This window comes from Oncorhynchus mykiss, chromosome 23, assembly GCF_013265735.2.
Source record: "Oncorhynchus mykiss isolate Arlee chromosome 23, USDA_OmykA_1.1, whole genome shotgun sequence".
In the NCBI taxonomy this organism is placed as follows: Eukaryota; Metazoa; Chordata; class Actinopteri; order Salmoniformes; family Salmonidae; genus Oncorhynchus; species Oncorhynchus mykiss.
This window is the reverse complement of record NC_048587.1, coordinates 62,012,456-62,029,550: the sequence shown is the minus strand read 5'-3', so window position 1 is coordinate 62,029,550 and position 17,095 is coordinate 62,012,456. Positions and strand designations below refer to the sequence as shown.

General features: G+C 41.9%; 1 protein-coding gene across 3 annotated transcripts in view; it reads left to right on the top strand.

Moving 5' to 3' along the window:
• Positions 1-10,123, top strand: part of slc1a4 (solute carrier family 1 member 4) — a 42,856-nt gene extending 32,733 nt beyond the window's left edge. For all 3 annotated transcript variants that reach the window (XM_036960963.1, XM_036960964.1, XM_036960962.1), the window contains exons 6-8: positions 3,215-3,409; positions 3,947-4,081; positions 7,091-10,123. In XM_036960963.1, the coding sequence (XP_036816858.1) occupies positions 3,215-3,409; positions 3,947-4,081; positions 7,091-7,337 (577 nt within the window). In that variant the 3' untranslated portion in view covers positions 7,338-10,123. The remainder of the gene's footprint in view (positions 1-3,214; positions 3,410-3,946; positions 4,082-7,090) is intronic.
• The last annotated feature ends 6,972 nt before the right edge of the window (positions 10,124-17,095 follow it).

The following is a 17,095-nucleotide window of genomic DNA, read 5'->3' as shown; positions in this document are numbered from 1 at the left end:
AACCATTATCTCATCATGCTCCCTTTGGCTGTCTTCAAAGTAATCTTGTTTGGGTCTTTGACCAGTGTCAGGAAAATAATTATCATTCCACATCGTTTAAGAGCTTTTTGCATAGGATTCAGATCAGCTCAAACACACAAAGCAGCCAATCAGCGTACACACATTAATAAACATGAACAAACCAGTGTGATTTGGTTATCCAGTAAATCCCTCCACTTCTGTGAACCCCGTGTGACCTGATTATCCAGTAAATCCTCCACTTCTGTGAACCCAGTGTGACCTGATTACCCAGTAAATCCCTCCACTTCTGTGAACCCAGTGTGACCCGATTACCCAGTAAATCTCTCCACTTCTGTTATCCCAGTGTGACCTGATTACCCAGTAAATCCTCCACTTCTGTGAACCCCGTGTGACCTGATTACCCAGTAAATCCTCCACTTCTGTGAACCCAGTGTGACCTGATTACCCAGTAAATCCCTCCACTTCTGTTAACCCCGTGTGACCTGGTTATCCAGTAAATCCCTCCACTTCTGTGAACCCCGTGTGACCTGATTACCCAGTAAATCCCTCCACTTCTGTTAACCCAGTGTGACCTGATTACCCAGTAAATCCCTCCACTTCTGTGAACCCAGTGTGACCCGATTACCCAGTAAATCTCTCCACTTCTGTTATCCCAGTGTGACCTGATTACCCAGTAAATCCTCCACTTCTGTGAACCCCGTGTGACCTGATTACCCAGTAAATCCTCCACTTCTGTGAACCCAGTGTGACCTGATTACCCAGTAAATCCCTCCACTTCTGTGAACCCAGTGTGACCCGATTACCCAGTAAATCTCTCCACTTCTGTTATCCCAGTGTGACCTGATTACCCAGTAAATCCTCCACTTCTGTGAACCCCGTGTGACCTGATTACCCAGTAAATCCTCCACTTCTATGAACCCAGTGTGACCTGATTACCCAGTAAATCTCTCCACTTCTGTTAACCCAGTGTGACCTGATTACCCAGTAAATCTCTCCACTTCTGTTAACCCAGTGTGACCTGATTACCCAGTAAATCCTCCACTTCTGTTAACCCAGTGTGACCTGGTTATTCAGTAAATACCTCCACTTCTGTGAACCCCGTGTGACCTGATTACCCAGTAAATCCTCCACTTCTGTGAACCCCGTGTGACCTGATTACCCAGTAAATCCCTCCACTTCTGTTAACCCAGTGTGACCTGATTACCCAGTAAATCCCTCCACTTCTGTTAACCCAGCGTGACCTGATTACCCAGTAAATCTCTACACTTCTGTGAACCCCGTGTGACCTGATTACCCAGTAAATCCCTCCACTTCTGTGAACCCAGTGTGACCTGATTACCCAGTAAATCCTCCACTTCTGTGAACCCAGTGTGACCTGATTACCCAGTAAATCTCTACACTTCTGTGAACCCCGTGTGACCTGATTACCCAGTAAATCCCTCCACTTCTGTTAACCCAGTGTGACCTGATTACCCAGTAAATCCTCCACTTCTGTGAACCGCGTGTGACCTGATTACCCAGTAAATCCTCCACTTCTGTTAACCCAGTGTGACCTGATTACCCAGTAAATCCCTCCACTTCTGTTATCCCAGTGTGACCTGATTACCCAGTAAATCCCTCCACTTCTGTTATCCCAGTGTGACCTGATTACCCAGTAAATCTCTACACTTCTGTTAACCCAGTGTGACCTGATTACCCAGTAAATCCCTCCACTTCTGTTAACCCAGTGTGACCTGATTACCCAGTAAATCTCTACACTTCTGTGAACCCTGTGTGACCTGATTACCCAGTAAATCCCTCCACTTCTGTGAACCCAGTGTGACCTGATTACCCAGTAAATCCCTCCACTTCTGTGAACCCAGTGTGACCTGATTACCCAGTAAATCCTCCACTTCTGTGAACCCCGTGTAACCTGATTACCCAGTAAATCTCTCCACTTCTGTGAACCCAGTGTGACCTGATTACCCAGTAAATCCCTCCACTTCTGTGAACCCAGTGTGACCCGATTACCCAGTAAATCCTCCACTTCTGTGAACCCCGTGTGACCTGATTACCCAGTAAATCCTCCACTTCTGTGAACCCAGTGTGACCTGATTACCCAGTAAATCCCTCCACTTCTGTTATCCCAGTGTGACCTGATTACCCAGTAAATCCCTCCACTTCTGTGATCCCAGTGTGACCTGATTACCCAGTAAATCCTCCACTTCTGTGAACCCAGTGTGACCTGGTTATCCAGTAAATCCCTCCACTTCTGTGAACCCAGTGTGACCTGGTTATCCAGTAAATCCCTCCACTTCTGTGAACCCAGTGTGACCTGATTACCCAGTAAATCCTCCACTTCTGTGAACCCAGTGTGACCTGATTACCCAGTAAATCCTCCACTTCTGTGAACCCAGTGTGACCTGATTACCCAGTAAATCCCTCCACTTCTGTTAACCCAGTGTGACCTGATTACCCAGTAAATCCCTCCACCTCTATGAACACAGTCCATTAGCAGTGCATTGCTAGCAGGCTTTATCTCCAAGGCTACACCCCACCCTATTCCCTCTATAGTGCACTACTTTTGACTAGAGCCTGAACATACACCTGGGCTCTGGTCAAAAGTAGTGCCATTTGGGACACACTCATCGTCTCCAAGTATCCTCTGCTGTAAGTAACCTGCTGTAAGTAACATAAACCTTTGGCTGAGTTGTTCCAACCTCAATCTTCAGACTCTGGACCCCACCACCTCTCTATCTAATCCATGGGGAGCCAGGACATTCCGTGCTTCTACACCTGCATTGCTTGCTGTTTGGGGTTTTAGGCTGGGTTTCTGTACAGCACTTTGAGATATCAGCTGATGTACAAAGGGCTATATAAATAAAATTTTATTTTATTTGATTTGGAGGGTCTTTACCATAGAAATAGAATGAGTAGAATGGCTTGTAACCTGACTTCTATTCATTTTAGTTCTGTGGTCCTTACCCTCTCTCTGTATGGAAAGGTTTTGGTTCAAGTTACACTACAATACGTTTTTCAGGTGGCTCTCTCTATTTCTCTCCCCTTCCATTGCTATTCAATACATCTTAACTTGTAGAATACTCATGTAAATATTGTCAAAGCAGAGGAACTGAAGTTGCTAGTAAAGTACAGTAAAATGTTCTAGATTAATATGCTGTAATTTAACCACTGTGTCCTGTATCTCTCTGCTCAGCTCGGCGACCCTGCCCTCCATGATGAAGTGTGTAGAGGAGAACAACGGAGTGGACAAGCGGATCAGTCGTTTCATCCTTCCCATCGGAGCCACCGTCAACATGGACGGGGCGGCCATCTTCCAGTGCGTCGCGGCTGTCTTCATCGCTCAGCTCAACAACATAGAGCTCAACGCCGGTCAGATCTTTACCATCCTGTGAGTGGGGTGGGGTCAGAAGGAATGATGGTTGGGTTCAGAAGGAATGGTGGGTGGGGTCAGAAGGAATGATGGTTGGGTTCAGAAGGAATGGTGGGTGGGGTCAGAAGGAATGATGGTTGGGTTCAGAAGGAATGGTGGGTGGGGTCAGAAGGAATGGTGGGTGGGGTCAGAAGGAATGGTTGGTGGGGTCAGAAGGAATGGTGGGTGGGGTCAGAAGGATTGGTGGGTGGGGACAGAAGGAATGGTAGAATGGTGGGTGGGGTCAGAAGGAATGGTTGGTGGGGTCAGAAGGAATGGTGGGTGGGGACAGAAGGAAGGGTGGGTGGGGTCAGAAGGAAGGGTGGGTGGGGACAGAAGGAATGGTGGGTGGGGACAGAAGGAAGGGTGGGTGGGGTCAGAAGGAAGGGTGGGTGGGTGGGGACAGAAGGAAGGGTGGGTGGGGTCAGAAGGAATGGTGGGTGGGGACAGAAGGAAGGGTGGGTTGGAATTTTGAAACCCTGTGTCTGATGCTCTGCAGTGGCTCTGTCCCCACAGTGTGACAGCCACAGCGTCCAGTGTGGGTGCAGCGGGCATCCCAGCCGGGGGCATCATCACCATCGCCATCATCCTGGAGGCTATCGGCCTGCCCACCAACGACCTGTCACTCATGCTGGCCGTCGACTGGATCGTGTGAGTAACACATGTACAGTATAGAGAACCAATACAGCAAACACACGCACGCACACGCACACACACACACACACACACACACACACACACACACACACACACACACATATATACAGACAAGCACACACACACACACACATACAGACAAGCACACACACACACACGTACACAGACAAGCACACACACACACACACAGACAAGCATACACACACACACACAGACACACATATACAGACAAGCACACACACACATACACAGACAAGCACACACACACACACACAGACAAGCACACACACAGACACACATACACAGACACACACACACAGACACACATACACAGACACACACACACAGACACACATACACAGACAAGCATACACACACACACATGGACAGACACATTTATGTACATTTGCATGGACATGCGCACATATGTAGAAACACACACGCATAGACACACTCTTAATGTACTCACTCATTTTGGACAGCTGCTATATCAAAATATCAGGTGTTATTTCCAGTAAGATACAGTAGACCTGTACAGTAGACAGTAGACCTGTACAGTAGACAGTAGACCTGTACAGTAGACAGTAGACAGTAGACCTGTACAGTAGACAGTAGATCTGTACAGTAGAAAATAGACAGTAGACAGTAGATCTGTACAGTAGAAAATAGACAGTAGACCTGTACAGTAGACAGTAGATCTGTACAGTAGAAAATAGACAGTAGACCTTTACAGTAGACAGTAGATCTGTACAGTAGAAAATAGACAGTAGACCTGTACAGTAGACAGTAGATCTGTACAGTAGAAAATAGACAGTAGACCTGTACAGTAGACAGTAGATCTGTACAGTAGACAATAGACAGTAGATCTGTTCAGTAGACAGTAGACCTGTACAGTAGACAATAGACAGTAGACCTGTACAGTAGACAGTAGACCTGTACAGTAGACAGTAGACCTGTACAGTAGACAGTAGACCTGTACAGTAGACCTGTACAGTAGACAGTAGACCTGTACAGTAGACAGTAGACCTGTACAGTAGACCTGTACAGTAGACAGTAGACCTGTACAGTAGACAGTAGACAGTAGACCTGTACAGTAGACCTGTACAGTAGACAGTAGACCTGTACAGTAGACAGTAGACCTGTACAGTAGACCTGTACAGTAGACAGTAGACCTGTACAGTAGACAGTAGACCTGTACAGTAGACCTGTACAGTAGACAGTAGACCTGTACAGTAGACAGTAGACCTGTACAGTAGACCTGTACAGTAGACCTGTACAGTAGACAGTAGACCTGTACAGTAGACAGTAGACCTGTACAGTAGACCTGTACAGTAGACAGTAGACCTGTACAGTAGACAGTAGACCTGTACAGTAGACCTGTACAGTAGACAGTAGACCTGTACAGTAGACAGTAGACCTGTACAGTAGACCTGTACAGTAGACCTGTACAGTAGACAGTAGACCTGTACAGTAGACAGTAGACCTGTACAGTAGACCTGTACAGTAGACCTGTACAGTAGACAGTAGACCTGTACAGTAGACCTGTACAGTAGACCTGTACAGTAGACAGTAGACCTGTACAGTAGACAGTAGACCTGTACAGTAGACCTGTACAGTAGACAGTAGACCTGTACAGTAGACAGTAGACCTGTACAGTAGACCTGAACAGTAGACCTGTACAGTAGACAGTAGACCTGTACAGTAGACAGTAGACCTGTACAGTAGACCTGTACAGTAGACAGTAGACCTGTACAGTAGACAGTAGACCTGTACAGTAGACCTGTACAGTAGACAGTAGACCTGTACAGTAGACAGTAGACCTGTACAGTAGACCTGTACAGTAGACCTGTACAGTAGACAGTAGACCTGTACAGTAGACAGTAGACCTGTACAGTAGACCTGTACAGTAGACCTGTACAGTAGACCTGTACAGTAGACAGTAGACCTGTACAGTAGACAGTAGACCTGTACAGTAGACAGTAGACCTGTACAGTAGACCTGTACAGTAGACAGTAGACCTGTACAGTAGACAGTAGACCTGTACAGTAGACAGTAGACCTGTACAGTAGACCTGTACAGTAGACAGTAGACCTGTACAGTAGACAGTAGACCTGTACAGTAGACCTGTACAGTAGACAGTAGACCTGTACAGTAGACCTGTACAGTAGACAGTAGACCTGTACAGTAGACAGTAGACCTGTACAGTAGACAGTAGACCTGTACAGTAGACAGTAGACCTGTACAGTAGACCTGTACAGTAGACAGTAGACCTGTACAGTAGACAGTAGACCTGTACAGTAGACATTAGACCTGTACAGTAGACAGTAGACCTGTACAGTAGACCTGTACAGTAGACAGTAGACCTGTACAGTAGACATTAGACCTGTACAGTAGACAGTAGACCTGTACAGTAGAAAATAGACAGTAGACCTGTACAGTAGACAGTAGACCTGTACAGTAGACAGTAGACCTGTACAGTAGACATTAGACCTGTACAGTAGACAGTAGACCTGTACAGTAGACCTGTACAGTAGACAGTAGACCTGTACAGTAGACAGTAGACCTGTACAGTAGACATTAGACCTGTACAGTAGACAGTAGACCTGTACAGTAGACCTGTACAGTAGACAGTAGACCTGTACAGTAGACCTGTACAGTAGACAGTAGACCTGTACAGAAATAGATGTGTTCTGCATATCCACTGTGGTTATGTTACATTAGATGTATGCTAACAGTTAAATAGAGCTCCTGATTCATATTATCAACTGTGGTTATGTTACATTAGATGTATGCTAACAGTTAAATAGAGCTCCTGATTCATCATATCCACTGTGGTTATGTTACATTAGATGTATGCTAACAGTTAAATAGAGCTCCTGATTCATCTTAGCAGGCTTGATATACTGCTTAGCTTCTGACAAAAAGTATCCTAATAAATTGTGTGTGTGTTTGGGTGTGTGCGTATGTACATGTGCGTGTACTTATGTGCGTGTGTGTTTTCAGGGACCGCACCACCACCGTAGTGAACGTGGAGGGAGACGCCCTGGGGGCAGGGATCCTCCACCACATCAACCAACAGGAGATGAAGAAACAACACCTGGGGGAGGAGCTAGCGGAGGTCCTGGTGGACGCGGTGGCCAACACCCAGGCTGACGAGGAGACCTCCCCGCTCGTCACGCACCAAACCCTGGGTTCAGCAGGCGACCAATCCCCCAGGGAGACCGCGGAAGCCATTGAGTCTGTCCTGTGAACTCGTAAAACAACTGTGAATTCTGTCTCTATGGTTACAATCAGTGGTGGCTGGTGGCACTTCAATTCGGAGGACGGGCTCATAGCAAGGGCTGGAACGAAATGAATTGAACGGTATCAAAACACATCAATGATATGGTTTTCTTCGTGTTTGATGTAATTACATTCACTCCATTCCAGACATTATTATTAGCCGTCCTCCCCTCACCAGCCCCCTCTGGTGTCTAAGGTTACGATGCTGCTGCTGCTACTCGTGACACGACCGAGTCAACCCGAATCGTCTCTGATCACCTTTACCATACCTCTTAAAACAGTTCATGAGTCATTTCACTTCTCTGAAAAAAGTGCCCTAGATAAAGTTTGTTTTATATAGTGGTACTTCCTATTTGGAGTATTCTATAAGTGTATGTAAAAGCCACAGGAAGGTTAGCCTCGCCCTTTAGAATGAATCCAGGCTGCTTTCTGGTTTTGGGTGAGAGTGGTCTGAATCTAAAAAGGGAATCTCTCCTAACCGTGACATGGCTGTGACCTCACAAGGCAGATGGAAAGGAGAATCATTTACTAACTGACCTGGAGTTTTCTGTCGATAGTCAACCCAGAACGTGAAACATTAACCCCTCGAATGACAAAAGTCTCTCAAATATTTGGGGTAAATATTGAGGAAGAGCCACAGTTAACTTTCTGTTTATGTACTGGGAACCTACTGACCCAATGGCCTACTATGGTGCCTGTATCTAATATTGGAGTTAGGACCATAAGGATCTGTGTCGATATATAGTGCAGGTTCAATTAGAGCAAATCCTAACTTCTACTTCAATTAGATTTTCACTTTGTCTCAGATTGACATCAATGCGTGACTAAGTGGACATTTGCCTTAAATGGACGTTAGAAATATGGTGGTGAGCTGACTCCATTTACTAAACTGTTAAAGTGCAGACCGAGGCCAACTATCCTTCTATTGCTGTGAGAATAGATGTTGCCTCCATCAGTGATGTCCCAGACCCTTGCTACTATGGGTTTCATTTACTGAAGAAACCAAACCAACCATATGTTCTTTGGAACTTTTTATTTTTGAATTGAGAGGAAGCATGGTCAGACGGGCTATGTTACAAATGGTAGCCTGTTCCCTATATAGTGCACTTATTTTAACCTGAGCCCAGCACCCTGTTCCCTATATAGTGCACTACATTCTGCCCCATAGGGCTCTGGTTAAAAGCATGACATTATGTAAGGAATAGATAGCCATTTGGGACGACACATGGCATTGATAAAGGCATGCTCTCATTATTGACTCGGAATAGTATTTATCGAAATCCTTGGACATGTAGGAAACTGCCAAAGTTGTTAGAGCAGCCTTTTCCTGTTGCATCTTATACAGTCTATGGGATACATGTATGTTTTCCAAATGACTAAAATGTTCAAATTGACAAAATAATTATCATATTACTGCAGTGGTTCTGCTGCCACCTAGTGGTGGCGTTGTGTAGTTGTTCTGCTGCCACCTATTGGTGGCGTGCTGTAGTGGTTCTGCTGCCACCTAGTGGTGGTGTGGCGTAGTGGTTCTGCTTCCACCTAGTGGCGGTGTGGTGTAGTGGTTCTGCTGCCACCTAGTGGTGGTGTGGCGTAATGGTTCTGCTGCCACCTAGTGGTGGCGTGGCTCAATGTTTTGAGTTCTGACATGAGAATGGAGCAGGCATTTGATAGTACAGCGTTTTAATTTAATTTGATCCTAAATGGGCCAACGTGGCCTCGTTTATCTATCTGGTCAAATGTATTTCTTTTTTTCTTTGTAATGAATCACTATTGCTGTTTGCTGGAAATGATTTACTCTGATTTATGGGGGGGAATTATGTTGTACTAACTCACTAATGTATCAACTCTGTTCCACAATTCCACTTCTACTCAGACTAATTGTTTGTTGAAGCAGTTTTTAGATGTTGGAAATGGAAGGTTGTCCCTCTAGAAAGGACAATTATATGTTATTAACTGTTTTATACAAAACTGTATGCACCCTGATTTGTCAGGATCTTTGGGAATATATTGTCTCTAAACTATAATGTCCTTAAAAATGTGAAAAGGTTGCCAATCTGTCATTGGAATACTGAGGCTCTACATAGTTTGACAGTGAATGATGTATTTTTTGGAAAGCAGAAACTGGTTGTGAGAAGGAGCTTATTAAGTTTAAATATTCTTTCTCTAATTAACATGATCCTCTTTCAATCGAACAACCCTTTACTTTTATAATGACTTTTAAATCTTTTACCCCGAAGCTGACCGAATTGAAAGTATTCGTGAGAATATGTTGAAATAATCTGGAACAATCGCAGATATGTACTTGAATAAACTATATGAAGGAATTTTTTATTTATTCTAATTGTGTTAACATTTTGCATAATTTCTATTTTTGAAATGCGATTTAGGTATTTTCTCTCAATTTCTAGTTGCCAAATCTGTTCCTAACGCCTTTCTCTGCTGGGGAACTACTTTTCTAATAGCCTAAAGTATGTAGCCTGGTCCAGCTCTGTTTGTGCTCTTGCCAACTCCATCGATGTAATTGTCAAGACAATCTGTTGGCATGACAATGAGTGACATGACATGGTAGCACAAACAGATCTGGCACGCAGCCTATAAAGTATGTCCTCCATTTTGTTTTATGGTATTTTGACCAACAGGAATAACGACTTTGTTTCATGTGCAATGATGATGTCTATCTTTGTAACACAGCTGTCTCTTTTACTTGTCTCTGTCTTTTAACGTTAAATATACATGTGTTTCACACAACAGAGATGATTTGCTGGTGTTTTGCTGATTGTCTGAATAGTAGCCTAGTCTGTTGGTTTACCAGAATCAGACTGGAGATGAGGTTAGAGGTGTACCCATGTCAAATATGTAATAAATACATGTTTAGGTGGGCCTATAGGTGAGTCTTGGAAATCCCAGACCTATGCTGGAACATTGGTACATTGTGGAAGGCAACCTGTCTGTCTAGACTAGACTAGAGTATAGGTGGCGTTATGTGCCCCAATGAGGCTTGGATGAAAATATGTAGTGTAAGTTGCATGGACTCACTCTGTGTACAGTAATAGTGTTTAACATGATTTTTGAATACCTACCTCATCTCTGTACCCCACACATACAATTATCTGTAAGGTACCTCAGTCGAGCAGTGAATTTCAAACACAGATTCAACCACAAGACCAGGGAGGTTTTCCAATGCCTCGCAAAGAAGGGTTCCTATTGGTAGATGGGTAAACATTTTCAAGCAGACATTGAATATTAGCATGGTGAATATATTACACTTTGGATGGTGTATCAATACACCCAGTCACTACAAGAATACAGACGTCCTTGCTAATTCACTTGCTGGAGAGGAAGGAAACCGCTCGGATTTCACCATGAGGCCAATGGTGACTTTAAAACAGTTAGAGTTTAATGGCTGTGACAGGAGATAACTGAGGATGGATCAACAACATTGTAGCTACTCCACAATATTAACCTAAACGACAAAGTGAAAAGAAGGAAGCCTGTACAGAATAAAAATATTCCAAACATGCATCATGTTTGCAATAAGGAACTAAAGTAACAATAAGAAAATGTGGCAAAGAAATGTACTTTATGTCCTGAATACAAAGCGTTACGTTTGGGGCAAATCCAACAACACATCACTGAGCACCACTCTTCATATTTTCAAGCATGGTGGTGGCATGTTATGGGTATGCTTGTCATCGGCAAGGACTGGGGAGTTTTTTTAGAATAAAAAGAAAAGGAATAGAGCTAAGCACAGACAAAATCCTAGAGAAAAATCTGGGATACAAACTCTGGGATACAAATTCACCTTTCAGAAGGACAATAACCTAAAATACAAGGCCAAATCTAAAACACAAGGCCAAATCAACAATGGAGATGACATTGAATGTTCCTGAGTGGTCTAGTTATAGAACAGATAACGATATAGAACAGATAACGATATAGAACAGATAGAGATATAGAACAGATAACGATATAGAACAGACAACGATATAGAACAGATAACGATATAGAACAGATAACGATATAGAACAGATAGAGATATAGAACAGATAACGATATAGAACAGATAGAGATATAGAACAGAGAGATATAGAACAGATAACGATATAGAACAGATAGAGATATAGAACAGATAACGATATAGAACAGACAACGATATAGAACAGATAACGATATAGAACAGATAACGATATAGAACAGATAGAGATATAGAACAGAGAGATATAGAACAGATAACGATATAGAACAGATAGAGATATAGAACAGATAACGATATAGAACAGATAGAGATATAGAACAGATAACGATATAGAACAGATAACGATATAGAACAGAGAGATATAAAACAGATAGAGATATAGAACAGATAGAGATATAGAACAGATAGAGATATAGAACAGAGATATAAAACAGATAGAGATATAGAACAGAGAGATATAAAACAGATAGAGATATAGAACAGAGAGATATAAAACAGATAGAGATATAGAACAGAGAGATATAAAACAGATAGAGATATACAGTGCCTTGCGAAAGTATTCGGCCCCCTTGAACTTTGCAACCTTTTGCCACATTTCAGGCTTCAAACATAAAGATATAAAACTGTATTTTTTTGTGAAGAATCAACAACAAGTGGGACACAATCATGAAATGGAACGACATTTATTGGACATTTCAATTTTTTTTAACAAATCAAAAACTGAAAAATTGGGCGTGCAAAATTATTCAGCCCCTTTACTTTCAGTGCAGCAAACTCTCTCCAGAAATTCAGTGAGGATCTCTGAATGATCCAATGTTGACCTAAATGACTAATGATGATAAATACAATCCACCTGTGTGTAATCAAGTCTCCGTATAAATGCACCTGCACTGTGATAGTCTCAGAGGTCCGTTAAAAGCGCAGAGAGCATCATGAAGAACAAGGAACACACCAGGCAGGTCCGAGATACTGTTGTGAAGAAGTTTAAAGCCAGATTTGGATACAAAAAGATTTCCCAAGCTTTAAACATCCCAAGGAGCACTGTGCAAGCGATAATATTGAAATGGAAGGAGTATCAGACCACTGTAAATCTACCAAGACCTGGCCGTCCCTCTAAACTTTCAGCTCATACAAGGAGAAGACTGATCAGAGATGCAGCCAAGAGGCCCATGATCACTCTGGATGAACTGCAGAGATCTACAGCTGAGGTGGGAGACTCTGTCCATAGGACAACAATCAGTCGTATATTGCACAAATCTGGCCTTTATGGAAGAGTGGCAAGAAGAAAGCCATTTCTTAAAGATATCCATAAAAAGTGTAGTTTAAAGTTTGCCACAAGCCACCTGGGAGACACACCAAACATGTGGAAGCAAGTGCTCTGGTCAGATGAAACCAAAATTGAACTTTTTGGCAACAATGCAAAACGTTATGTTTGGCGTAAAAGCAACACAGCTGAACACACCATCCCCACTGTCAAACATGGTGGTGGCAGCATCATGGTTTGGGCCTGCTTTTCTTCAGCAGGGACAGGGAAGATGGTTAAAATTGATGGGAAGATGGATGGAGCAAAATACAGGACCATTCTGGAAGAAAACCTGATGGAGTCTGCAAAAGACCTGAGACTGGGACGGAGATTTGTCTTCCAACAAGACAATGATTCAAAACATAAAGCAAAATCTACAATGGAATGGTTCAAAAATAAACATATCCAGGTGTTAGAATGGCCAAGTCAAAGTCCAGACCTGAATCCAATCGAGAATCTGTGGAAAGAACTGAAAACTGCTGTTCACAAATGCTCTCCATCCAACCTCACTAAGCTCGAGCTGTTTTGCAAGGAGGAATGGGAAAAAATGTCAGTCTCTCGATGTGCAAAACTGATAGAGACATACCCCAAGCGACTTACAGCTGTAATCGCAGCAAAAGGTGGCGCTACAAAGTATTAACTTAAGGGGGCTGAATAATTTTGCACGCCCAATTTTTCAGTTTTTGATTTGTTAAAAAAGTTTGAAATATCCAATAAATGTTGTTCCACTTCATGATTGTGTCCCACTTGTTGTTGATTATTCACAAAAAAAATACAGTTTTATATCTTTATGTTTGAAGCCTGAAATGTGGCAAAAGGTTGCAAAGTTCAAGGGGGCCGAATACTTTCGCAAGGCACTGTAGAACAGATAACGATATAGAACAGAGAGATATAAAACAGATAGAGATATAGTGGTCTAGTTACAGTTTTGACTTAAATCAGCTTGAAAAGCTAAAGAATAATGTGCAAATATTGTACACTCCGGGTGTGCAAATCTTTTAGAGACTTACCCAGAAAAACTGAATATTAGTGGGGTGTGTTATACATTTTTAATAAATGTTAATTGTTCTTCCACTATGACATTACAGAGTGTTTTGTGTAGATCGTTGACAAAAAATGACATTCAATCCATTTTAATCCCACCATGTAACACAACATTTTGAAAAAGTCAGGTGGTGTGAATATGTTCTGAAGGCACTGTATAATATAATACTATATGCCATTTAGCAGATGCTTTATTCCAAAGAGACTAACAGTCCTGCTGCATACATATTATATGTGGGTGGTCCCGGGAATCAAACCCACTACCCTGGTGGTACAAGCTCTATGCTCTTCCAATTTAGCTAAAATGGACCACAACAGCTACAAGTCTCGTTGTACCTTGTTTAATGTTGCAAAGCCTACTACAGATGGTTGGCTCAGTGTTAAGCCCCATAATCAGGTCAGTTCATTTATTAGGCCTTTTACAGGAAATGTGTCCAGCATTCAAGAGCACTATGTCAAAGACATAAAACCATCAACACATAGAACCACATAGAACATCAACCACATAGAACACATAGATTTACACAGGTAGGATATAGAACAGATAGAGATATAGAACAAATTGAGATATACACAGGTAGGACAGAGATAAGAGATATAGAACAGATATAGATATAGAACTGATAGATATAAACAGGTAGGATATAGATTAGATAGAGATATAGAACAGATAGAGAAATACACAGGTAGGATATAGATTAGATAGAGAAATATAACTGAGATAAAGAACAGATATAGATATAGAACAGACAGATATAGAACAGATGTAAAACAGATAGAGATATAGAACAGATATAGATTTAGAACGGATACAAAACAGATAGAGATTAAGAACAGACAGAGATCAAAATAAAAAAAGATATAGAACAGATTTAGACATTGAACAGATATAAAACAGATAGAGATGAAGAACAGATATAGATAAAAAAAATCAGATATAGAATAGATATAGTACAGACAGATTTAGAACAGATATAGAACTGATAGAGATATAGAACAGATATAGACATAGAACAGATATAAAACAGATAGAGATAAAGAACAGACAGAGATTTAAAAAAACAGATATAGTACAGATATAGATTTAGAACAAACTCTTAAAGACCTTGTAATATTTTACATCAATAGCAGTCAATATTAATCGGCATCTTAATTCAGTCTCATCTGAAAGTTGTAAATTCTTGGTTATCTGCACGAACCCTGGCTAACAAGTTGAATCAGAAATTCAAAATTGGGTTTAATTATTTATTTACTAAATACCTAAATAATTACACATACACATAATTAATCATAACTTGATTACAAATTACGTCATAAAGGAAAACGTCCCTAGCGGGCAGAGCAAATATGACAGCTTGTTACACAAAAGAAAAGGGTCTGGGTTTGAGTGAAAGAGCGGGAAGACTCAGTAACAAAGGGAGAAGCTGTGCTATAGTAAATACAGTATCTGATGCATTCTAAATTACCGCCCATTTGGAAAAGGAAAATGCAATGAATATTTACTCTGAGCTGCGCTTCGGTAGGTTGGTGGTAGATGGAAGGCCGTGTTGCCCAACCTAGTCCTTTGAAGATTGTCTCTGGTTGTAAATTGTATACGTTGTAGTAACGTCGTTGTGTGGTAGATGGGATACTGTCTTTTCCTTCCCAACTTGAGTTTGCAGCTGCTGTTGCTAACCCAACGGCTAGGAGGTATCACTTCTGTAGTGAATAAGAGTTCAAAGTTCATACCATTCGCAACCAAATCTCACTCTGATGTTGGCTTCGTTCTGTAGTTATTATCTGAACCATTCTGACATCGGACCGTCGTCCTCACATCCTCGGAACAGGAGGTTACATTGTCGTCAAGGCTTTATATAGGAAGGGAGAGGAGGGCGTGTTTGAAAAGTTTTATAGCCCATGTCCCTTCACAGGGGTGGGCCACTGATTGAGCAGACCTTATGAAAACCCAAATCTCAAATTACCAGAATATAGTTAATTTCCCCTCACCTTCTGATGTTCCCAGAATCTCTATGTTAACCAAAGGGGATTGCAAATCAGTAGGGTAGAGAGAGGAAAAGGGGGGGAAGAGGTATTTATGACTGTCATAAACCTACCCCCAGGCCAACGTCATGACAGTTAGCAGAAAACCTTGAAATCAGCCCTTGCCTTAACAGGAAGCCAGTGTAGGGAGGCTAGCACTGGAGTGATATGATCAAATATTTTAGTTCTAGTGAATATTCTAGCAGCCGTATTTAGCACTAACTGAAGTTTATTTAGTGCTTTATCCGGGTAGCCGGAATGTTGAGCATTGCAGTAGTTTAACCTAGAAATGACAAAAGCATGGATGAACTTTTCTGCATCATTTTTGGACAGAAAGTTTCTGACTTTTGCAATTTTACGTAGATGAAAAAAAGCTGTCCTTGAAAGTCTTGATATGTTCTTCAAAAGAGAGATCTGGGTCCAGAGTAACGCCGAGGTCCTTCACAGTTTTATTTGAGACGACGGTACAACCATCAAAAATTAATTGTCCGATTCAACAGAAGATCTCTTTGTGTCTTGGGACCTAGAACTAGCATATCTGTTTTGTCCGAACATTTGCCGCAATCCACTTCCATATGTCTGAAACACAGGCTTCCAGCGAGGGCAATTTTGGGGCTTCACCATGTTTCATCGAAAATACAGCTGAATCTTAACATTATATTTCCAAATGACATCACTAAGATGTAAAATATATAGTGAAAACAATAGTGGTCCTAAAATGGAGCCTTGACGAACATCGAAATTTACAGTTGATTTGTCAGAGGACAAACCATCTACAGAGACAAACTGATATCTTTCTGACAGATAAAATCTAAACCAGGCCAGAACTTGTCTGTGTAGACCAATTTGGGTTTCCAATCTCTCCAAAAGAAAGTAGTGACTGATGGTATCAAAAGCAGCACTACAGCAGCACTCAAGGTTTGGCTTTTTCAAGAGAGGCTTTATTACTGCCACTTTTAGTGAGTTTGGTACACATCCGGTGGATAGAGAGCCATTTATTATGTTCAACATAGGAGGGCCAAGCACAGGAAGCAGCTCTTTCAGTAGTTTAGTTGGAATAGGGTCCATCCAGTATGCAGCTTGAAGGTTTAGAGGCCATGATTATTTTCATCATTGTGTCAAGAGATATAGTACTAAAACACTTGAGTGTCTCCCTTGATCCTAGGTCCTGGCAGAGTTGTGCAGACTCAGGACACCTGAGCGTTGGAGGAATATGCAGGTTTAAAGAGGAGTCCGTAATTTGCTTTCTAATAATCATGATCTTTTCCTCAAAGAAGTTTGTGAACTTATCACTGCTGAAGTGAAAGCCATTCTCTCTTTGGGAATGCTGCTTTTTAGTTAGCTTTGCAACAATATCAAAAATACATTTTGGATTGTTCTTATT